This window comes from Zosterops lateralis, assembly GCF_965231275.1.
Source record: "Zosterops lateralis genome assembly, chromosome: 13".
NCBI classification, from domain to species: domain Eukaryota; kingdom Metazoa; phylum Chordata; class Aves; order Passeriformes; family Zosteropidae; genus Zosterops; species Zosterops lateralis.
This window is the reverse complement of record NC_139773.1, coordinates 2,964,224-2,989,638: the sequence shown is the minus strand read 5'-3', so window position 1 is coordinate 2,989,638 and position 25,415 is coordinate 2,964,224. Positions and strand designations below refer to the sequence as shown.

At 42.6% G+C, this 25,415-nt stretch overlaps 1 protein-coding gene across 6 annotated transcripts in view; it reads right to left on the bottom strand.

Moving 5' to 3' along the window:
- MYO9A (myosin IXA) overlaps positions 1-25,415 on the bottom strand; it is a 140,606-nt gene that overhangs the window by 59,329 nt on the left and 55,862 nt on the right. For all 6 annotated transcript variants that reach the window (XM_083871017.1, XM_083871018.1, XM_083871019.1 and 3 more), the window contains exons 9-10: positions 9,437-9,553; positions 2,418-2,552 (exon numbers count right to left, since the gene is read on the bottom strand). In XM_083871017.1, coding sequence (XP_083727143.1) covers positions 2,418-2,552; positions 9,437-9,553 — 252 coding nt within the window. The remainder of the gene's footprint in view (positions 1-2,417; positions 2,553-9,436; positions 9,554-25,415) is intronic.

The window sequence follows — 25,415 nt, the reverse complement described above, 5'->3', positions numbered from 1 at the left end:
TTCAGACAGAAGGTTTAAAAAAAGATTCACCAGACACATTGTATTAGATTTCACCATGGAAAAAAAGGGAATAAAGGTTAAAATAATCTCATGGTTCTCCTAGAGGACTGTGGTGGGTATTTTGGTTTCCATAACATCAACAACACGTCATGGCAACAATTCCATCATGGCTAAATGCAGTTCTGGCAGAAAAATTCTATTAGGATTACAAGAAAAAATCCTTCGTGACTATTTAATTTTGTCACTTATTTTTTTGGCAGAAGTGTGTGGGTATCTCAGCAATCTCTCTTCAGCCTCCTGCAAGCTTTGGAGAGCTGTGGATTCAGAGAAGGATCTATCCATTTCAGGTCCCCATCACCAAGACATGAAAGAAACCCTTATAAAGACACAAATATCTCAGATAAATTCACATTTTGAATTAACAGAACTATTTTGCGCCCTAGAAACACAATATTAACTCCCTGGTCTTCATTTGTAGACTCATGACTATCATTAAAAAACCTTTGGGCCAGCGAGGAAGGGAGGACATCCTGAAGACCCAAGATCTGAATATACACCCTTGAGTTTTCTTTCTCTCGAATCCACTCCTCCACATGTAGCCAGAATTCCAGGGGAAGCAAATGGTTAAACCATCCAATTCATTCACCCAAGGATCAGCACTCGTGCAGCTGCACAGATTACTTGTATTTATAGGCTCAATCTATGCCAAAATGTCTGAATTTTCCAGCAGTAGAGCTCGCAGTGCTCCAGCCAGGATCCAGGAGGATGACGTGCTCTGGCATGAAGAACTGGAATGGGCCCTTTGCAGTTTGATGCCTCCACAACTGCTCCTCATATCCATACAGCAAACACTGATTCCAGGGACTTCACATGCTTGACAGATTTCCAGGGGAAAGCTAATTAGCTCTGAAGCTGCTCCAAGAAGAATTACGGATTGCTGCACTTGGGACCTCTGTATATCCCCCAGGCTTGGGGGGAGCATTGACCTGCTAAGAAATCCCAGCCCAATAACAGGAATTCCCTCATGGATGATGGCATCTTGGAGGAGGCTGCTGAAACCCCACCTCATGGAGGAATCACCTGTCTCCAGCTTTCAGGAATGATCCTCCCTCCCCGAGTCTCTTCTAGGAAGTGTATGGCAATGTTTATAAAAAATCCAGCTGCTTTGGCTTTGTGATAGCATCAACATTTGCATTTTTATGGTGGACAATGGGAAAACAAACCTGTCCCTAGAAATAGATAGGTTTTCCCATTCTTGGAGCATCTATTGAGTAGGGTGCACCTGCATACAAAGGCCACTTAAAAAACTGGAATTAAATGGCTTTGAGCAGCTCTGCTCCACCTTATTGATCAAAACCAAAGGTTATACAAAAAACCATCATACATTCCACTCCACTCAGGGATATACCACTTGTTTTTTGAACATCCTCATATTCAAGGCAACTTTTTCTTCTGAATTTTTTAATCTCTGAGAACACTGGAGAAGCCCAAAATGAAACTGTCAGGGTTTTTGGGAAGGGCTGGGTCAATTCTGTAATGATGATAAGGAGGGATTCCCTTGGCCTCCCCCAAGAAGGATTTCACCTGGAGAGAGGACATGCAGACTAGCATGTAAAAAAAAGGCATTTTGAAGGTCTCTAACTTATTTCCTGTATTATACAGCCCAATAATAGTTGTCCATCCATGAAGCAACACATGGATGTTGAAAGGAATTTGCAGTTTTCTTGTCCTGCTTGTTGCTGGATAACAAATGGAGAAGCCTCCTCCCACCCATCTAAACCAACTTGTGTGTGTTACCTGCTGGATTGCAGCTTGTGTTTTTGTTATCTCTCTTGAGTGCATTAGAGTCTGGAAAGCAACACCCTGTCTTAACAAACCTAAAGCAAAGCTTAAAGTTCAGCCATTCCTAATCTGCCAGGGCTATGGAAGGTCATAATGCTCTCAAGTCTGACCTTGGAGAACACATGAGAGTGAAATTTTCCCTCCCTCCTCACAAATCAATACTGGAAGGCAAAAAAAACACTGGAAGATTGGGGTGGCTTTTTCACTATATACAAAAAAAAAAACTTTTATGTGATATCAAACACCATGGCAGCGTGTCCAGGCAAAGGCAAGGAAGGAGTTGCTCATTCCTTGATGAGCCCTCTGAGCACATATCAAGGAGATAACAAGCAGTGGTTAAGGTCTTCATGATGTTTTTGGACACCAAAATGTTTATTTTAAACCAGCAAATGTCTGGCTGGATTTTATTTTACAGGTGGAAGTTTGTCATATGGTCAATTAGAAGTCAAATTTGAATAATTCAGTGTATACTCCTTAACAAAACAGAACTAAAGGGACAATTTCAGAACTTCATCAGGGCCATAAAATCATGTCAATACTCACTGGCATCAGAGAGTAAATATTTTTGGACTTACCTGTTCCAGTTTAAAGATGTGTTGATTAAAGTAGTGCTGCAAGCGCTCGTTGGCAAAGTTAATGCAGAACTGTTCAAAACTATTGTTTTCATAGTCTTCAAATCCAAAAATATCAAGCACCCCAATGGACAAAGTCTGCAAGAAAAGTAAGAGTGAGGATTAGAACAAAATCACATAAAGTAGGTTATTTGTACATAGTACATAATCAAAAGCACACAGGCAGAATTAAATATACTTAATAGCAGGGATTTTACTGGAATTGTTGATATTGTACTGTTGGGAAGACTCCTCCAAATCAGAGACAACATGTAACTTTAGATATCTGGACAAAAGGGCTTGTTCTAAAAGAAAAGCTCTCTCAGAGTTGAATTTTTTCTTATTTACAATTAAATGGCCATCTCTTAAGAAACCTGAATCCTGTTCCAAGTTATTCTATTGGATTTAAGAGCATTGATCTTCAGAAAGGAAAAATGGGGATAGGCTTGGGAAACAAAGGCTTGTCCTGTGTAGACAAGCCACGGGAACACCTCCAAGGTGACTGCACTGTCCAAGCAAACCCACTCCAGCTGCAAACCTCAAGAAGAAATTAATAAGAGGTAAAAGCATTAGCACTGGTCAAATGAGCCAAACCTCAAGTAAAGAGGAGAAATATCCCCTTCCCTCCACCTCAAAAGACCTGAGAGCTGCCAGGTGCCCTGGTTTTAGTTCTCTTGGTGCTACCTGCACTCTGGATTTTCTAAGACTTCCTTGCTAAGTCCGGCTTAATTCCACTGCCGGGAACATAAACAGACTGTCCACAGGCCTCTCCACACTGCCTTTTGTCCATTTTCAACACATCACATAATGTGGGAGGAAAATATTCCTTCTGTGCCCAGCTCCTGACCAGGGAACCACCTACGGCTGGGGCAGGCACGGCTGCCGTGGGCAGAGCGGCCACTCGGCTCTGAGATGGAGCTTTGTCTGACCTGGACTCTGGCCACTGGGACAAGTGAAAACACAACAAAAAAAGCATTTAAGCACAAAGATAACTCTCTAAGCCATTTTCCAAGAGCTCATTGACTACTTCATCTTTTGTCCAGGCTTTTCTCCCTATTCCAGGGCCAGACAGTCTCTACCTCCCTGATGCCATGACAAGGATGGAGGCCCTTGGCCACTTTCCCAGAAGTTTGCATCACTTGGCGAAACACCCATGAGAAACAGTTCTTTGACCAGAAAGATGGAAATTGGGAACGACTGGACCAAGGACTGAGCCTGGCAGAGGGATTCACTCTCACCCACTGCTTTCCGAGGTCCAGCATCTTCTGCTTGTCCCAATGGATGTGGCAATCCTTTTGTTCACTGAGCACAAATCTGCCTCATCTCTTTTTTAAATATATCTCAGGCGGAATTCTTAAACTCTCTGTATGATTAATGGGTCATATTTAATCTATATTGTCCCTGGAAAAACTGATGATGGAAACAAGACAAAGTGACTTTCCTCAACTCCCTTCACATCTCCCTCGCAAATCCCAACCCCAACCACCCCACTGCTGTTCAAGCTCACTCCTACAATCCCTACAATTCACAGGAGTTCAAAAAATTCCTGCACATAAAAGCCTCTATTCCACCATATACAAACAAGACTTGGAAGATAAAATGCTCACACTTCCAGACTATTCATGGATTTACTGACACCAGCTTTCAAAAGCACTGCATTGATGCCCTGTGGAAATAGTTAAGCCCCTGCCATCAGTGAAGACGTTAAGCTGAACAAGGTCTTTAAGCTCTCACAAACTTCATTTAATATGAAACAACTGAGCACAAAAACCCTCTTCCCTTTTTCCAATCCTGATTCATTTACTGCATTGAAACTGCTACCAAATATATTTCAAAGTGGGCATGGGAATACACTTATAAAGCAAAACAGAAGAGTCATATATAGCAAAAAATAGCCCTGTCAGTTATAAAAGAATCTTATGAAAATATTATATTTTAAAGCTGTGTTTTTATAATTTTTTGCTGACACTTAAAATTAAATGCACACAGATCTATAAAAATAATCTGCATTTCACAAAACCACTGCAGGTATCAAGCCACACGTCCAGAAGGAGGATGGTTAATTCTGCTGTGGTTGTTACACAGATTAAAACAGCATTTTTCTCACATCCCTGTGTTTGTAACTCCTGAACTCCTCCAGAATACAGATTTTCAACTGTGTGTTTTTTTGCAGAGTTTCATGCCAGAGAAATCTGGGCAGAGCTCTGCAGTGAAACAGTCGTTTGTCCTCTGCTGTGACTCTCCCAAAAGAACGAGGCCAATGGATGACACTTGAGAAAACTTTAAAATGTGAGAAATTTGGAATTTATGGCTGTTTTTCTGCTCTCTGCCCCTGATAAAGCAGCACAAATGTATTAGGTACAGAGTCAATTCTTGTAGCAAGGTGAAAAACCACCATTTCCTTTCGCATGCACAAGAATTAATTTTGCTAAACTGCTTGTAAAAAGTCTGTAATCTGGGTGGGGTTAGGATGAAATTTGCAGCCCAATATTAAAAAAAAATAATCACAGGAGTTTAATGTTTACAAATCTTTTAAGTATTCAGCTTCAAATCCATCCCTTGAATAGGTATCGTGAGGAAATAACACAGTTCAGACTTTGACTCGCCAAGTCTAGTTTGTGTGTTAAAGCTGTTTATTTATCAAAACTAATATATAAAATTAAAAAGTGACTGTATTAATTAGCATATCAAAATTCCTGTGATTAAAAGTCCATACCTGTGAGGATTTTTAAAATTTGGGTGAACTCTGGGTCAGTGAACACTTTCTGCTTGAGATGATGAAAAATGACCTCATGCTTTTCTTAAAATGTCTCAGCCATGACATTTAAACACAGAGCATGAGGTTTAAGGGCTTTTGGCAAACGATGGCCTTGAAGCTCTGTGCTCTCCAATTCCCAAAGTGCCAATAAATAGGGATCACTGCAGCTGATTTATGTTGCCCCAAATGCATGCTGGTGATGTAATTCCACCATGGAGGTACATTTTGGCAATCACAAATAGGTTTGCCTCAAATTCAGGGGAAAAATCTTGTTTATTACTATTTTTCAATTTTTTATTTCTTTCCATTTTAGTAAATTCTTTTCATTTACAATATTCCAAAGCTGATACTGTAAAAAATCCCTCCCCAAAACAACCCCAAAATCCATCACCGCTTCATCCAAAAGGACCACTCCAACCTACATCACCCCAATATACATGATGACCTATTACATAAAGTAAAAGGCAGTCATTTGATACAAACTTGGAAGAAGGGACCTAAAATTAATGAACTGATGCACATTAAACACATTGCATGTGGAGCAATTCTTTCTCTGCTTCAGGTCAGAAAGCCAAGAATTAACTGGTTGGTTGAATTTAAATGAATTTTCTTCATGGCCATGAGTCCTTCATGAATTCAACCAGGAATTTTTCTTCATGGCCATTAATTGTAATGAATTTTCTTCACGGCCATGAGTTCCTCATGTGTTCAACCATGAATTTTTCTTCATGGCCATTAATTTTAATTTTCTTCACAGCCATGAGTTCACCATCATCCCCACGTATGTGGCACATCATCAGAAAACGGCAGCAGGGTGATTTGGGAGGAAATTAAGACACTTCACAAGAACCAAATGGGAAAAGATTAAAAACACCTCTGGAAATGGCTTTTGATGCACCATGATCTCCACTCTATCATCGTTTTAAGAAGTGAGATGGACTTCTAGCAATAGCAACCTGATTTATGGAAGGGGAATTCAATAAGAGGCTCTGGGAGGTTTAGTAATCTTGTTCTGAAGAGAAGGGAAAGTCTCCGACCTCATTAATAAAGGTCAAATTTCAGACAGTTTGTAGGGAATCATGAGAACATAAAAGAAACTAAAAGGGATTGAGAGAAGACTAAGGAAAATGGAGTCAGAGCAAATCTGACCCATGGCAGCTCTGCCATTACCATAAACCCGGAGGTATCAAATAACTTAATCACAACTTGGGTCAGAAATAATATGCTAGAAATCCTGTCACCAAGCAAGATAAGCCAAATCCCACTGTGTTTTCCCCAAATATTTCACTGTACATTTAACTAAATTTGGATATCAAAGGTTTGATTTACATCTTCCAAATATTTGCTGGACAATATGGAAGAACAACGGCCGAGTGTTTATTTTTCTTTGCCCAGCTCCATCTTTTGATCTTCTCCTTACTGCTGATACCAAATAAACACATATTGGGATCTGAAAATGATCTCGGCTCCCATTGTCTCACTGAAATCAAATCTACACTCACAAAGGCAAACTTCGTATTAATTTTTCTCCTCAACTCCTCCCAAACACACTCTGAAGTGAAATGGTTTTGAGTCTTGTTTTACCTCTGCATAATGTGATCATTATAAAAGAAAGCTCTGTGCCTCAAATCCATCATCTGACACTTTCTGAACCTTCTGAACCTACAGGATTGTTTCAAAATATATCTTAAAAGTCAGAGGAATATCAGTGTCAAGCATGGGCTGGGATTAATGTGGGACATTTGCAGCAGTGTGAGTCACATATTATTCACCCACTGCATACTCAGGAGTTTCTGAGGTGCAAGGGTGTATTTTGCTCTCATAAATCAGACTTGGTGTGTTTGAGAGATTTTTTTGGCTGATAGATGCCAGCAAGGAGACATCATCCAAGTGCTGAGGTCTTGCCTTGCAGCAAGGAGGTATTCCCACGGTTCGGAGATGCCACTGCTCTCAGTCCACCTTCCAGTTACTCACTGGTGTTGCCCAACCTCAAAACAACATATGGGAGGCTAAGAAGAACCTGCATCCTCATCTAGGGTTTCTCCAAGAATGAACTGAAAAGAATTTCAAGAGGATTGGGAAGTGGTAGGAAAAACCAGATTAGTTGTCGTTGGCTCCGTTTCTCAGCAGTGGTGATTCTTGGTTAATGCCTCAATGGCAGCTGCAGAGCCCAGGATGCCCTTGGACACTTGTTGGCAGCAATGTTATTCCTCGAGGGCAGAGGAGCAGTTATTCCCAGCCCTGCCCAGTCCAAGGAAACAATTCTTCTCCCTCTGTGCTGAAACAACCCAAAATGGGGGCTAAAAATAGGGCTGAGGTGACGCAGTGGAACTGCTCAAGGGAAAATTGGCTGGTCAATGTTTAACGAAGCTGCTCTGAAATGCACATAAATCTCTTCACCGTCTCCACCCCTAAAATGGGGAGGATTTGTGCATTTTCATGATTGCTGGGGGATTTGTGGGACTCAATCCAATTCATAGAGGACTCTGCAGATAAACTGAACTACACTCGTGCCTAAAGCAGCAGATATTTCCTAGTATTTTGTGCACTGCGTTTCTGCTTCAGAAGCTCTGGCCCAAGTACAGCCCAGAATTGCCTCCCTGGATCTGGGTATGTGCACATTCCTGCAGCTCTGGGTCCTGGGCATTTGCCAGCATGGGTGGATGTGCTCTGGCACAGGGGCAACACCACTCCCAGCGCCTGGTGCCTGCTGCCTGACCTGGATACTACTGTTACGATTTGGAGCAAAAAAAAAGGTTCAGAAACCTGTGAATTGTGAATTCATGAGATGACACTTGGAGGTGGGCAAGGAGGAAGGTGGTTACACTCCATAGGAGTCTTGGCTGGAGGAAGCAGAGGGTTAATGTGCTGCAGCAATGTTGGAAAAAAAGCAGGAATTTGGGCTGTTCCAGTCCTTACCTGCTGAGATTTGAGGTTGGGAACAAAAGTTTAATGGCCCATAAACAGCTACTGTGGTGCCTCACTTTCACAGCCATGCTGACTAAGCACACTAGAGTGTCCTCAACTGATTTGTATTTAAATATTACAGAACAGATAATAATTTTAAAAAATCATTAGGTCATTAATAAAAAATAATTAGCATTCGAGATGCATTTCCTTGTCAAAACAAATCTACTTTTCTGCTTCACCAAATATGTAAACAGCGTGGTTTGTTTTTTCCTGACAGCCCAGACAAAACTTTTGATGACTTGGAAAAAAATCAGCAAAGAACACAACATTTCTGGTAAAATATTAAACAGAAGGAGAGGCAGCATGTGCAGTCAAAAGGCTCGTTGGATGTTATCACTGTAACAACCCTTCTTTGTCAGAAAAACATACTACCAGATTTCATAGGCATGTTTTTATTTCCAGTCCACAATTATGCTCCACAAGCCTTTTTTGGAATTAAATAAAGGAGTGACCAAACTGAGAGTCTCTGCAACTTCAGTCTTATGGCACAATCCAAATGTCAGCGCTTAGTGAAAATCCTCCTTTTGGCAGCTGTGACTTTAGTTTGGATGCACAACCCCCCAAAAAAACCCACATGCTGCTGGACCATGTCCCAGATTCCCAAGCCAAGGGTAGCTGGAAGTGCCTGTGTGCATGGACATGGATTTTGGGGTCAGTATCCCCCAGCCACAAGGACTGTGGATGAGTACACGAGAGGGTTAGAGAGGATGTCCCTGGTCACAGCATCCAGACTCTGCTATTGCAGGAAACCTCATGTTATTTCTTCCATCAATTCTTTGGGAAGGTGGTACAGCACTGCACCAGCTCCACTCATCCCATCGTGACTTTTTGTGCTTTATATTCATTTTTTTATTGTACTACCTCAGTACCTACAGACACGCAGCTCGTTCATCATTTCATCATGGAGCAATTTCATCAAAATGCAGTAGCAAGAATTCCATTTTTTCCCCCTCAGTTATATACGGTCCTCTAGTTTTACACATAAGGAGGAAAATTATTTGCCATTGCTGCTGGAGCAGGTGGGGGAACTGGCTTTTGTGGGTACAACAAAATCTCTTCCCTGGTTGCTTTGAGCTTATAATACTTAAGGTGCTTCATCCTTCTCAGCTCAGCAAGCACCACTTAGAATAATGGCAGTTATGATCCATGGAAAAATTAACTTCACGTTATGCAAAATGCCTGAGTAATGTTTTATCATTCAGTTATCTATTTTAAAAACCCAAGAGAGGAGCCAAAGGAGCTGGTGAGATGCTACCTTGGTGTTTTCCTCCATGTCCTTGGAGTTGAGGAGCGCATGGTTGATCCTGAACACGATCCAGTCAAACAGGGCGCTGTACAATGACTTGGCCATGGAATTCCGCACGGTCACAGCCTGAAATAGAAAATTAAAAAAGGTGATTGGAAATGATTCCTACTCTGCACTAAAATGTCTTTTGCTTCTCAAGCTCCCACATCCAATGTTCATATTTCTTCCTTGCCAAAGCTTTTGTCTGCTATTTTAATTTCTGCCATGTATGTCAATGGTCCTGACAGCACTGGGAATTGGGTGTAATCCCAGGGCTGTGGGATGTGTCCCTGACTTTGGCTTCGTTTCTTTCTTGCATTTGAGTGGATGATACATGAGATCACACCACAAATCCCATCACTGGTGGTGAAAGGAAAGAAAACAAACACGTACATTAAATACAAATATAAAAAATTCACCAAGATCCTTGAAAGGTTTCCTTGGGGAGAAGGAAAGAGAAGGGTGGATATTGCATAAGAGCGAAATGAAGCGATGTGAAAGCACAGACCAGGACAGGCAGTGCCTGGCACCAGCAGCGGGGCTACAAAAGGGGAGGCTAAAAACCCCTCTGGTAAATCTGAGGTCCCTGAAAACTTGAAGTTTTCCAGGTACCACCAGCGGGAGCCACAAATCATGGCAGGCAGGTTCAGTGCTCCTCCAGCAGCTCTCCCAGAGAGAGGAATAACAGCGCCGAGGAAGGGTCATCCCCACCACGGCCCGGGATCAAAGAGATTCTGCTTGATGGGATGAAAGCTGAGATCAAAGGAGGATCTCTGAGCTTTTGGACAGGCACCTACATAGAGACCCAGAATGCAAGAATTCTTATTTAAAGGTTATCTTTGTTCTTGCTGCTTGGGATTCTTCCTTGGTTTCAATTATCACCTCGAGTAGAGCTTTGGTATATATTAATCACCTAAAAACTTATGGCACCAGCCATGACTGCTACATTTTTGGTTCATTTTAACCACTGCAGAAGAATAAAAAAGGAACCAGAAGATTCCCACATAATTATTTCAATTAAACCCTGAACTGTAACAAATCATGGCTTTGAACACATTGCCTTGAAATCCTTCTCACCAACGCTCCCTTCGAGGAACATCATCTGAGTGGCCTCATGTCACTGACCCCAAGTGAAGGACTAAAGTTCATTTATCTTCTATCAGCTTATTTCCACCTCTTTTTTCCTTCATTTTTGGAGATAGCAGCATTTAGCGTGACCACAAGCTGTTCTGCCAATGTTTTGCTCTTAAAATGCAATTAAGCTCATGGTCTCACTTCCTCTCCTCGTCCAGCTGGAACAGAAGGGATTAACACAGTCCATGCCAGGAGAGGTTTAGGTTGGATGTTAGGAAAAATTTATTAATGGAAAGGGTTTTCAGGCACTGGAACTGCTGCCCGTGGCCGGGGTGGAGTCCCCATCCCTGGAGTGAATAAACAGATGTCTGGATGTAGAACTTGGGGACATGTGGTGACCTTAGCACTGCTGGGGGATGGTTGGACTGGATGGGCTCAGAGGGCTTTTCCCACCTGAACAATTCCATGGTTCTGTGACTGAGGATGCTCACAGCCTCTGTACGCTGCTAACCAGAACGTGGTGGCAATAAAAAGTGACATCACAAGGCAACTACAAAATATGGCCGTAATTAGCAAGGAAATTATTATATTTTTCCTCACCTGAAAAACAACCAAAACCAAGCTTGTGATCCAAATAGGTGAGCAACAGGACTGAAAGGATTCTGATGGAGCTCAGACCAAACCAGCACTTGTAAAGAGTGACCTCTTGAAATTGCCTGAGCTCTCCAACAAGGGCTGGAAAGCAGCCGGAATTTCAAACACAAAGAGCTCTAGTTCCCACTAACTGCTTTTTCTTCCCTCTCCTAATGAAAAGGATTTGGGGAGGGTTTTTTGGCTGTTTTAATTAAAAGCAACATGGGTTGTTTGTGAGGGGTGGAGGTTGCTGTCTAATATTTTTTTTTTTAATTTCCTCAATGTGAGAGATTATTTCAGTGATTAATAGAAAATTCAAGGCAAATTTTCTATCCTTGTGCTCCATCTATTTTTTTGATTAAGCTGGAAGACAATCAGTGCCACTGAAAAATCAGTCTCTGAGGAAAGACAAGGGCCAAGATCCAGGAATGCCTCTCACTGCCCTAATGCTTTGTCCTGGCCTAAACCAGCCCAATTAATTGCTCCAACGTGCCATTAAAAAACAAACTCCATCTCTATTTAAAGCCAAAAAGAACACTGTTGTTTCTCCTACAGCATCATATGTGGGTTTATGTAGCAATATTTTTCATTACCTTTTTAGAGGTACATTAAAGGCTACAGGGATGTGCAGGACTTCACCCCCGAATGTCCCTGCTTTTGTTTTTTCCAAATAAATGAGGATATCATTAAGCCTGCAGCACTCCAGTGCTGAGGAATCCTGGGAGTGTGACTGCCACGAGTCTCCTGAATGGTCAGACTGGGAAGTTTCCCTGACACCAGCAATGTACAGTTTCCTCCAGAAGTGCTGGGTGGGGGATGAGTCACTGCTCTTATTCCCAAGGTGGTCTCAGCTACATGGAAAGGTGGGAAGCCCATGAAGAGGTGATTTCCTTGCTATGCTTGTGTCCCACAATCAGTGGCCCAGATCCTGAAGTGTTTAAGAGCTACTTTCAGAAGTGATGGTTTAATCCTAAGAGCTGGTAGGAAACTCCTGGCAAAGCAACATATTAAGAATACAGGATGGATGGACCACTTTGCCTTCATCCATTTAAAAAATACTCACATTGAAATGAACATATTTTAAATTATTCAGGGTTAAGGGGGGGCCTTTCTTTGTTTGATTTTTTTATTTAATTTCAATAAAATATTTACTTTTTAGAATAGATCTTCGCTGACGTCACATTTTAAATAAAGCCCCTCACTATCCTAAACAGATTCCAAAACTACACAATCTGAGGATCATCAGGGAATATTATTTCTTTTCAAATTCAGGAGCTGCAGCAAAGCATTTATAATAAGGTTTTATGCTTTATTTAATGAGAATTTATTTATTTCTGTATTATCCTACATATCCTAAATTAATTCTAGTCTCTGAACTATATCCCATACATCACATACAGCTTTTCTTCAGGTCAACACCTACAGCTTCTGGTCTCTTCCACAAGTCTCCTTACGTGACATTTAGGCAGATTTGGAACATGGTGATACTCATCAAACCATTTTTATTTCCCTCACAAAGCAAAATAAAAATAGCTGCTGCAGTGCCAAAACAAATCTCTGGGGATCAAAGGGAGCAGGACATGTTGCACCCACACAAAAATATTGCTGATTCCAAACTGAGACAGATCAAACGCGCTTTGACTCGGCGGGTCAGGGAATAAGCTACAGACAAGGTTTTAATCAATAGTTTCCTGCTTATCAAGCTAGAAAGGATCTATATATTATTTATTATATGCCAGAAACTCCACTTGTTGGGTAGGCCAACTTTTGTTAAGATCCTGATATAACGTATTTGAGTTTTTTGTAAGATTTCGTTGCCAAATTAATTGTTCTGAAAGTTGTCATGATCAGCATAGGATTCAGGCCACCTTAAAAATAGATAAACTTCTGGAAACATCTTCTGTCAAAAGGAACAAGGAGAAGACAGGCTTAAGAACTAAAATCTGCTTTTGAAGTGCTTTGGAACAAGGACTTACAGTTCCAGCAGCAGCAGCCTGTGTTTTAGAGGCTGGAAAAGATATAATCTCAGGAACCCAAATTTGCTCAAATTAAAAGTCTCTGTAAAACACATTTGTACACATACAGGAGATTCTTAAGAACTGAGATTACAAAGTCACTAAATATATTTAAGCAAATCTGTCTGCTGCCATCCCACAGCACCCTCTGCTCCAGGGCAAGATCCCTCACTCTTGCCCTTCTGCACTCAACTGAAATCTCAAGCTGGAATTATTCAAAATATTTGTTGGTACCCAGAAAATCCAGGGAAAGGTGATGGGTTAAAATCCCCACCAAGGTTATACATTGAAAACTACAAGAAAGACATTGTGAGGCTGGAGCCAGAGATGGGAATGGAGCTGGGAAAGGGTCTGGAGCACCAGGAGCAGCTGGGGGAGCTCAGCCTGGAGAAAAGGAGGCTCAGGAGGGACCTTCTGGCTCTGCACAACTCCCTGACAGGAGGAGACAGTCGTGGGGTGAGTCAGCCTCTGATCCCAGGGAATGAGGGACAGGACAAGAAGGAATGGCCTCAGTCTGTGTCAGGGGAGGATCAGGTTGGTCAGACACTGGCACAGGATGCTCAGGGAAATGGTGCTGTCTCCATCCCTGCAGGGATTTAAAAGCTGTGTGGATATGGCATTTGGAAACATGGGTCAGTGGTGGCCTTGACAGTGCTGGGGAATGGTTTGACTTTATGATCTTAGAGGTCTTTTCCAACCTAATTGATTCCATGATGCTCAGGTAACCTTTTAAAGACATTTTCATGATTTTGCTGGAAGTTCCCCCCATGCTCCTTATTGGATTCAGTGTTTTTACTGCTGATGAACCCAACATACAAGCAACACCAGCAATAGCTCATTTTGAATAAAACCTCAAATATTTATATGTTTTTCAGACCACGGGGAATAAACAAAGCCCAGAGAACAGAGGATGGGTGAAAGCTAGTACTGAAGGACTTTGAAAGGGAAAGAGCAAAAATTGCAGCAGTATCCCAGTAGCTGGATGTCCCAGGGTGCAGAAAGCAAAGAGATCCCACTGAGTTGGACTTGATCCTTGTGGGTCTCTTTCAATTCAGGATATTCTCTGAGGACAAAGCCATCAAGATGCTGTTGGAAGCTCCATGGTTCTAGTCACCCCCTTCCATAGCCAAGAAGAATATTTTCTGGAGTGTGGACCCTAGGAACCACAATGAGATCCAGAGTGGGACTGAAATACAAGAGACAAACTCTCTTCTCAATGACTCCATCAAACCAACCCAACCATGGAGTGTATCTGCAACAGCAATTGGCCCCTGGTGTTCAGCTTTAAGCATTTTTGACTCAAACAATTCCATGGATGAAAGACTCTTGTAACCACTATTTACTTCCTCTAACATTTTGTTTCAAAAGAGATAGACTAAAATGAAGAACTATTTCTGTTCAGGTCATTGCTCGACACAGACAATGAGAAAACTAAAAGACCAAAACAAAGCAAAGCTCATCACTTTTGCATCATTTAGAAAGAGCAGGGTACTGGTGCACTGAGAAATTCTGAGTAAGAATCACTCTAAAGTGGCATTTATGAGACAGCTATAGGTCTCTAAAGACTTCAAACATCTCAGCTCACCAAAAGGTTTGTCCATCTTCCCTCATAACTAATGTGGAAGACAGCATAGACTGACCCAGGACAGAGGAGAAAGGTGGTGGATGGATTTGGGCAGCTCTTATGATCATTGAAACATAACATAATATTACTTTTGAACAGCCATGTATGTATCTGAGTTTGCCTAGGAGGGTTTTTGAGCCTCAATACATCACTGAAAACTCCAGAGAGCAGCTGGCATCACATATTGCTCTCTAGAAAAGCAAGACAAAAAAATCTGAACCCATTTTTCATAGAAAAAGATGCCCTTTTTACACACACACATTGGACATTACAATCTATTTTGGGTCACTGCTATGAAAAATGCACCTTAGGAAGTGCAGAGTGCTCAGAACTGGGGTTTAGACCCCACTTCCTGAGCACAGACTCAGTTAATGAGAAGTGGATTTAAGTACAACTGGAAAGTGAGTGTGAGCACCAAAACGACTTAAAGCCCTAATGAGGATTAAACACCCGTGGAGTTTATTAACTGTGACAACCCTTATCCCATCTCTCAGCATTATGCAAATCTAGGGAGCACCCATAAAGACGTGCTGACAGACTTAGCTGGTCACAACTGAGTTTGCACCTTCAACAGTTCTGGTCAATATAACACTGCTAAATCCCAGTTTTTCACTGGGGACATCACAGAGCTGGGGGCAAGCTCAGTGCTCCCACTCCAGATTTTCTACAAGCAATGACAACTTGAAAAGTTGATATTTAAATGCCATTTCTCAAGCACAACTCTGGAAAATTCCTTGGATCTAGAAGAGAAGACTTTAGAAGGCAGTCTGACTTATTAGCCCCAAAGGCAACTTGGTGGTTTGCTGTTCACACCACGAGACTTGCTGCATTGTTGCTCATGGTCCTTTTTACCTCCAGTTTTCCAGCACTTACCCAGGAGACTGTGTGTGTGTGTGCCCCATTACAGATGCTAACAATGTTATTTGCTCACACTGCATAAACACGTTGCCAGTGCCAGCATTCCCTACCAATGCAGAACTCTCACACATCCCAAAAAATATGGCTTTACAAGCAACACTCCTTGTAATTTCCCCAAGAACCTGCAATAGCTCCAAAAGTTCATTTGTTAAAATAGGAGTGATGTTGATACAGCCATAGGAACTACCTACAGATTCTCTCTCTCCTGGTGACCCCCCAACTCTTCCGGAACATGAGGACACATGTGCAGCTGTTTCCTGCCCTCCAGGAGGAAAACAAGCAACACATTCCCCTTTCAGACTCTTATCAACAAATACTGAACAATCACAGTAATTCCAAGGTGATAAGAAAAGTTTCTTTCCAGGTATGAAGTTTGTAGGATTTGGTGTAAAACATAAAAAACAGGTGTTCAATTACTTCAGTAAAGTTGAGCACCACAAAATACATTTTCTTCTGGTGGAGAGAAGAAACAGAGATTCCTCTTCTCTTCAGGAAATCAGATCTGAACACAGGAAGAGAGGAAGTACCCCCTTTTCCCTTAGACCTTTGATGGGCTTCCTATAATTTCTATACATGGATGAAAGGTGCTTACAATGAAATGTTTGGGGGGGAAAAAAAAAGTAGCAGTAGAATTCTTCCTCTTCAGGAAATCCCTCCAAAAATCAAATCTGGATATGTGGTTTTTGTGGCTCTGTGGGAGCTTCATTTGTTTGCTTTTCTTTTAATATGTGGAACAAAATTTCAGCATGTTCTCTAATTAATCAATTGGTGTTTCTGCTCACAGGAACCTGTTGATATCCTACCACAGAAATTATTTAGTGAGCCATTATCATACATAGGACTTGATTTTCATTATCATCCAATGTCTGGTTTGAAATCCTTATCAGCCATTCCCATTTTTCCTCCATTTATTCTCTAAGGTGAAATTTGGCTTCATAATTACATTTGTACTTACTGTAACAGAAATGTTTCATTCCAATATGACTCAGAGGAAAAACCCCACATTTTAAAACCTACTGAATTTTGCCCATGGTATTTACCTAGGATTTTCAGATGAAAATCTCCTTCCTTCAATCACTTCTGTGGGTTTAAAAGATGTATTTAACTTCCAAGTAGGGGAAAAATCAGGAAAAGAGTGTACGTGTTTTCTTATTTATTTCAAAGTACCTATTCAACAAAAGCCTGCTGCATGCAAGTAAATGATTATAGAAATCAGCTTCTATTCTAAAATAATAATTAAAACTTATGCTTGCATTTTTTAAAAAAATACACATATTAACAATGCTTGGTCACTGTGAAGAGAGATAGGATTTATCCAAGATTAGAACAAGCAAAAGCAGGAGGAATTCAAGCTCTCCTAATGCACTTGATTTGGATCATCTAAAGGGATCTAATGACCAGGAACAGAAGCCAACCCCCCATTCTCAGTGAGCCTTGGATGTGCAGACAATTGAAAACAGCCCACATGGGCATCTCAGAGATGATGATCTACAGTAATCACTAATCATGAGATTAAAAAAAGCAAACTGAAAATACACTTTTATTTGGACAGGGCTTATGGGTGTCAGATACTACTCATAATGCTCGTGTCAGAGGAGTAGCAGCCACATATACTAAAATACTATAAAAATCCAGTTTTTATCTCTGACATTGTTACTGCTCCACGAGGGCTGAAAAAACCCACATGGAAAGTGGCTGCAGCTTGGGTTTGTGGTTGTAGGGAGAGAACTGCTGAGGGTGGTTTGCTGGGTTTCACATTCCTGTGCCGAGATGGAGTAGTGATGAAGGAGGGAGGGAGAGATGTAGCTGTGAGAGCTAAATTAGGGAAAGAACAGAAAGTGAGGAGGATGGTGAGGAAGGACAGCAGCACACACACAAAACCTGGCTTGTCACTGAAACTGGGAGAACACTTTTGGGTTTGAAGGAAACAGACACAAGCCTCTCAGTTGCTGGAATCAGACAAGGACGAAATCCCTCTTCTGGTCCAAATGCAGATGTTAGTGCCTTGTTTATAGAATCCCAGCATGGTTTGGATTGGAAGAAACCTTAAGGTTCATCCAGTTCACCCCCTCCCATAGGCAGGGACACCTTCCACTAGCCCAGGTTGCTCCAAGCCCCATCCTACATGGCCTTGGACACTGCCAGGGATCCAAGGGCAGCCACAGCTGCTCTGGACAACCTGTACTGGGGCCTCACCACCCTCATAGACAGGAATTTCTTCCCAATATCCCACCTAACGCTGCCTCTGGCAGTGGGAAGTTATCAGTCCTGTCCCTCCATCCCTTGTCCCCAGTCCCTCTCCAGCTCTCCTGGAGCCCCTTCAGGCCCTGCCAGGGGCTCTGAGCTCTCCCTGGAGCCTTCTCCTCTCCAGGTGAGCACCCCCAGCTCTCCCAGCCTGGCCCCAGAGCAGAGGGGCTCCAGCCCTCAGAGCAGCTCTGTGGCCTCCTCTGGACTTGCTCCAGCAGCTTCACATCCTTCTGCTGCTGTTGGGGACCCCAGAACTGGAGGCAGCTCTGCAAGTGGAGTTTCACGAGGGCAGAGTAGAGAGGAAGAATCCCATCCCATGCTATGTGTCCTACTCCATCCATGGCCAGCAGGATGAACACACTAATCCAGAATGATAACACAGTGATATTAAAATATTTTAAATGATTTTTTAGAATTTTTGTTTTTTTTAAATAATGAACTATTAGAAGTTTATAATTTCCTAGAGTTGCAAGTAAGAAAGTAGCTTTGAAGGATTTCCTTGTCAACCTGATGATATGTTGACATTGGGAAACTGTCTCTCTGGATAAACTTCTTGAGTTGACTTGTCCCATTGGGATTTTTGGGAAGGGTGTTAGTATGGTTTGGGAAATCCCCTTAAAATGTCACTGACTAATACAGACTGGCAGGTTGGAGAAGGACTTTTGTCCAAGGAAGGTAATTGTGAAGGTACCATTTGGTCCAAGGTGGTCATGTAAGGTACTGAGAAACAGGTATGGGAGGAGGGAGAGCACAAGAAAAATTAGAAAAAAAGGTGTAACATAAAAATTGAAACTAATACCTAAACCCCCTCTCCGAATGTGAGAACTTTACACCTGATTTAGTGACAAAATCCTGAAGTGCCTTCATGTTTGAGCGTTATGTTGGGACACGACGCAGCATTGTATGGTAATGACATTACAGGCTATTTTTTCATATTGGAAAATCCACCCAGAAGTTCTGGAAAACATCATTGACACTTAAATCTCTTGGATAAAATCCACTGGCAGGACAACCTGCTGCCTCCCATCTCCAGGGTGATAGTGGAAGGTTTCTGCCACGATGTGGCAGCCAGCTGGGAGGGCGGGAGCCAGAGATAGTGCAAGGCTTCAGTGCTTTGTTGTTGTTTTTTAAAGCATTTCCTTTGCAGGTACATTTATAGAATTAAAGCATTAAAATGAACCTTTATAGGAATGTTCAAACCACTTTTAAGCCAATTTTCCCTCTTTTTTGTTGTAACAAAAAATGAAAGAAATGCATTTTTCTCTTTTTCTTTCAATGATGTCTTTAAAGATATTTTTTCTCCTCCTTAATTGTACATAAAAATCATTATAAAACCTTTCTTGCAGGCTGAAGCCAGAATGGAGCATTGACGATCTGAGTTCTCTTAGGGAAACGACCCAGAAGAATGACAGGGTTTTAATAAGATGTTCAGATAAAATATGAGTGTGGAAAATGACATCATACTCCTCCCGCCCGAGCATGATATAACACTCCTGGATGCCAAGTCAGGGATTAAGTTTGAGTCTGATATCCTGCAAGAGCACTTTCCTCTGGGTGTTAAGCCTCTGTTTTAAAAAAACCCTAATCCTGCTTGTCTCAGCCCATGCCCTGCCAGCCAAGGGGGAACCCCAAAGGCTGCTCATTTCATTCCAGATGCAGGACATGGATGTGGATGGAAACCAGATATGTTGGGTCACAGCAGGAAATCACAATTCCCCCCCACTACACACAGGGGTGACTTGGGACTCACTCAGTGGGCTGAACATAGTGGTAGATCAATTTTGGGTCATGAAAAGCTCAATGTGAGCTGTCCGTGTGCTCTGGGAGCCCCAAACTCCCCCCATGCCCTGGGGGTTGATTCCCCAGCAGGAAAGGGGGATTCTGTCCCTCTGCTCCACTCAGGTGATACCCCACGTACAGAGCTGCTGCCAGCTCTGGGGCCAACATCAGGAGGATGTGGAACTGCTGGAAAGAGTCCAGAGGAGGCCATGGAGATGCTCTGAGGCTGGAGTCCCTCTGCTCTGAGAGAGCTGGGGGTGTTCACATGGAGAAGGCTTCAGAGACACCTCAGAGCTTCTGCCAGTGCCTAAATGGGCTCCAGGAGAGCTGCAGAAGGACTTGGGACAAGGGCCTGGAGGAACAGGACCAGAGAGCATGGTTTCCCACTGCCAGAGAGCAGGGTTAGATGGGGTACTGGAAAGGAATTCTTGGCTGTGAGGGTGGTGAGGCCCTAGCACAGGTTTCCCAGAGAAGCTCCAAGCCCCACCCCTGGCAGTGTCCAAGGCCAGGTTGGACAGGGCTTGGAGCAACCTGGGCTAGTAGAAGGTGTCCCTGACCATGGCAGGAGGTGAAATTAGATGATCCTTAAGGTTCCTTTCAACCCACACCATCCTCTGACTCTATGATCCTCACACTATCTCACATACATTCCCACTGAAATGGTTTGTGTGCTTCTGTGATTTCTGAGGAGTAACACAGGAAGTATCAGAGTGTTCCTGCAACTGCCCTCTCCTTACTCATCCTTTCTGCCGTTAGATGGATGCAACATGGAAAATTAAGTGGAAAACCTCAAATAAGAACAGTAAGAACATATTTTGTGGGTGTGTTGAAGATCTAGCTATTGTGTCCCTGCTGATGACAGGCAGGTTTGGGAAAGGACAGATGGGAGACCCACCACTCCCATTCCCATCCCCATCCCAGGCCAGAGCCTGCCTGCTGTTTATTTTTAGAGATGTTTTCAAGTCTTGTCTCTGATATTGTCACTTTGCAGCTGATGACTGGAACATGCTGTAGTTATGCTTTTCAGAAACAGCTCCCAAGTAGAGTCAGGAGCAAAGGAAACCAACACAAATCTTGTTAGAGATTTTCTCCAAATCCTAGCTGCAGAGTCAGGTGGTTACGAGCATCATTTTCCTAAAAAGATTTCACTCCGAGCCTTTGAATTTGGGCACTGTGGTTAGAAAGTGTCATCTGTAACAAATCAAAACTGAAAAGAAAGGAAAAAAATCCTCTCTTCCTGAAATTAAACCCTTCCAGAAAACAAGGCTGCAGTTCTTGCTTCTCCCGTGGAGAAGATGATGAAAGCAGACACATGGAACATCCCTTAGGGAAAGGTGCTCACATAGAGCCATCCTGAGCCCACCACAGAGATTCAGGAGAATGGAGCCACCAGGCAGCCAAGTTTGAAGAGTCCACTGATGACAGAATGTGTTTTCCTCCACCTTGGTGCATCCAGAGTCTGCTCTGCCAATGGCACAAACTGAGCTCCCATTCCACCCACGTTTTACAGTGAAACCAGCACAAAAACCAATTAATAAATTACTTTGTGGCACAAGAAATTATGTGATCTGATATGAAGAGGCCACATTTAGGGAAATTTGCTCAGCATTTACAAGCACAACAGACCAGGATCCTCACCAAGGAGTCCAATCACCAAAACCAGCCCTTGAGCCTTTAAAAGCCAAATCCTGCTTTAGATTGGTCCTTCCCAAGCAGAGAGTGAGTACAGACAAACTTGTTCCACCAGTGCACCATTGTCATCATTCCAGGTTATTTTTACCACTGTTTTTTGGCAAGGATTCCCAGAGAGAAGTTATTTCTCATCACACCTCAGCTGTGACCGCTGTAGACACAAACTTTGTACAACAGACTCTATCCAGCCACAGAACTTCTACACCTCTTCCTCCTCCTTCAGTCACTGACCAACAGCCCTGGGCTGAGGAAAAAGTCAAACAGAATTTATTCAGATTGGGATTACACATGAAAATTCCATATTCCAAACAACTGTACCAAAACGACATCCCTTGTGGGAAGAGCTGGCTAACTAACCCAGGAACGCCTTGTCTGCATTCCTTGAAAAGTTTTCACATGATCTTAGTAGAAATTTAAGTAACTAAAAGAAGTCTGTGACATTAAAGTATCTTTTGTGTAATCAGATGTAATTGAAAGAATCCTTTAAAGAGCTGAGAATGGATTTGATTTGAAAGGGCAGCAGGAGTGGGCTATAGGCAGAGCAATCCACGGAAAGTCAGCATTTCCCCTCCTAAAGTCCTGATCTTGGACTTCATTCAGGAATCCTGGAATCCCAATGCCTTCCTTGTTTTCCCAGACATCAGTGCCAAATAAATAGCAGGAACACAGTTAAGACACAGGAATTTCCACAGTGGCACAGAGCAGGAGAGTGACTGCAGCAGCTTTTGCACGAGGATGTGCATTTCCAAAGGAAAAGTGAGAAATCTCATCCCACAAATAAGTTTCTTTTGAAGTTCCATTCACCCAGGTTGCCCTCATGTCCTGAAGCAGAGACACTTGCTTGGCTCTTAAAAGCTTTGTGGGGTTTCAGTTTTATTCTATTAATATTTTTCTGTGAATTCTGAAAGCACTCATCAACATAGCAGCTCCTCAAAGGGCTCCTGCTGAGCTCCTCATGTTAATAACCTGTGGTGACAACGAGTCTCCTCAGCTAATGGGTTTGGGGATAAGTAGGTGTTTCCAGCAGTTCTGCTGCTTTCTATTCCATTAAGTGTCCCTGTTGTCATACCTCAGGACTGAGAATTTTCATTTCTTCATGCTATTAATTATTTTGTCTCCTTCCTACTCTTTCTCCTTGAATGTTTTCAGGCTTGTGATTAATCGCAACTATGATCTTTTCCTCAGCTGTTTTTTTTTTTTAACATCTTAGGTAAGGTTCTGCCATTTGGCCCTGGAACTCCATTTCTTCTCCCTTATAATGGGCTGAAAAAGGCATCAGCCAGTCCCACTACAAGGATATAGAGAATAAAACATCACTCAGTTCTTTGCTGTAATGAAATACTTTTTCAACTCATTACAGTTTCCTCCACAAGGCTTCCCTACCTTGTCTCTCTGCCAATTAACTGTTCCTGAATTGAAAATTCAGTGTTTGTGCTGAAAATGAAATATTCTCCCTAATTTAAAGTTCCTAACACAGCAGAGTTTATCATCTCAAATAACCATTCTGTGATGGTCATTCCATAACCATTCTCTTCCTCAGCAAAAATTCATTCCAGGTGAAGATGGTCTAGGTAAAGTGACACATGCAAAAATAAAATGTAATGATTTTGTGGCACCAGAAGACAAAGATGTGCCCGGCCCACCACTCCTGGGCAAAAGTTGTCTCCTCTCTCCTTAAATCCAACTCTCCTCCCACTCTAAGAAGTCTCTCTGGCTCTGCTGAGCCAGCACAGACCCAGAGACAACAAACACGAGAGGATGAAAGTACAATGAAAGCAAAGCTGTGGAGTCCTCAGCAAATGCTTCAGAAGACCTGGACTTTCCTCTCCTGCTTTGCTGTTGCCCAAAACACAAGGTTCAATGCTCCAGCCCCTGGAGCTTCTCTGTGGCCCTTCTGGACCCTCTGCAGCAGCTCCACATCCCTCTGATACTGGGGACCTCAGGGGCTGAGGCAGCTCTGCAGGTGAGGTCTCACGAGAGCAGGGCAGAGGGGAAGAATCCCCTCTCTCCCTGTTGCCCAGTTTAAGGGGGAGTTTGGGGCTGCTGGCCCAACATCTGCTCCCCAACAGCTGCTTCCACTGCCTTGCTGGAGGTACAACTCAGTCCCTTTCAGTTCCTCTGAGTTTTCAGACACCCATTTTCCACTTACAATTCTGAACACATATTCAGTTAAATACACAGGGCATGCTTATAGTGACACCCATCACAGCAAACCACCAGCTCCTAACAGATCTCCAGAATTAAAGGAAGGCAAGAATCAGGTCAGTTGTTGAAAAAGTTGTCTCACATCTTTTATTTTCCTTCTGTTGCACAATTTCACATCAGATTTCTCCCAAAAGTGTGAATTAATTCGCTTTCTAACCCTTAGGGTAAAATGTCCTTGATCACAAATGGCCTAAAATTATAAAGATCTGTAAAAATAATGTCTATTAGCAAAGTCACTTGCTTAAGAAACACCATCTGTATTGGTTAAATGAAGTTAATGAATTGAAAACATCATGGAATTTTTTTTTCTGGAGGAATGTAAAACAGGGCTTGCAAACAGATGTATTTACTTTGATAATGAGTTTTTTTTTCTCATTGGATGAAGAACAGGGAAAACTGCAGAGACTGGTGAAAAACAGACAAGCAGGTGCTGGACACCAGCCTGATAAACAGAACAGATGGGATGGAAACCAGGCAGGGACACTGAGCTCAGCCACAGACTCATCCCCAGCACGATGGAAAGGGGACGGAACCACCAACCAAGATGGATTTAGAGGGAGTTAAATGAGTGGATGAGTCAAAACATATTCTAATGGCCTTGGAGACCTGCAGGGAGCAGAGATGGAAAAAACCTGAATTCCTTGGATTATTTAGATAGAAGCAGGAAGACAGATGTGGCCCAGGACAGCAGTTCCTTGCATGGATTAAGATGATATTCAGATTACAAACAGGATCAAGAGAATGATTTTTAACAACCCCCAAGCTCTCCACAAAGATGTGACTGAGGTGCTCTGCTCCTGCAGGTTTCCTACCAAACATCAGTAAAGTCACTTGACATTTAGGGCACTTTTTTTTTTCTTTTGAATACCTGAATTGCGGCCAGTGAAACTTTCCTACCTCAGTATAACAGCAAAAATGCACATAATAATACATGAAAAAAATCCCAGAGTCTGGAGTTGAGGGGCACTTTGGGAAGGACAATAGCAACCCATAGTGTGTTACTTTGCTGCCATTAAAATCCCATTTTTCCCTTTTTCAGCTATGTGCCTGCTGTACTGTACTTTATGAAGGAGAAGATGGCTGTGGCTGCAGAGATGCCCATGTTCAAGACAGATCTGAATCAAAATACTCCAATCATCACTACTACCACTGATGGCTCCATTGCTCCCATAGCGTTTTTCAAGGGTCCTTCCCATTGCTAAATGACGTGGAATTCTCTAGCTCGCTGCTCCAAACACTGCACTGTGATATCTCTGGAAACCCATGAAGTGCTGCTGGCTCCATTAATGCACCATCTCACTCCTGATAAAGTCTTTGGCAGCTGTTTTGGGCAACAGTCCAAGACCTCAGCACACAAGTGCAGCCTTTCATGTCTGTGCAGCCTTTTCCCTGAGTTTATCTATGGCCTAAAACTTCTAAACGTTTGTGCTCGCCCAAACTGCACAGTGGTTTCAAACACTGCATTAAAACACCATCCTGTGCTATAAAAGGAAAAATGGATGTTTCCAGGAGGCAGCTCCATGGTAGATGAGCCAGTGTGGCTCAGGAGATAAGAGGCAGTACAATATGAATAAACAGAAAGGAGGTGGTGGCCAATTGCAGCTTCTCCTTCAACACTGCAGGCTTCCAACTACTGGGAGAAAACAAGAGTTCAGGAAGACTTCAAGAGCCCCTTCCAGAGCCTAAAGGGGCTCCAGGAGAGCTGGAGAGGGACCTGGGACAAGGGATGGAGGGACAGGACAAGGGACAGTGGCTTCCCACT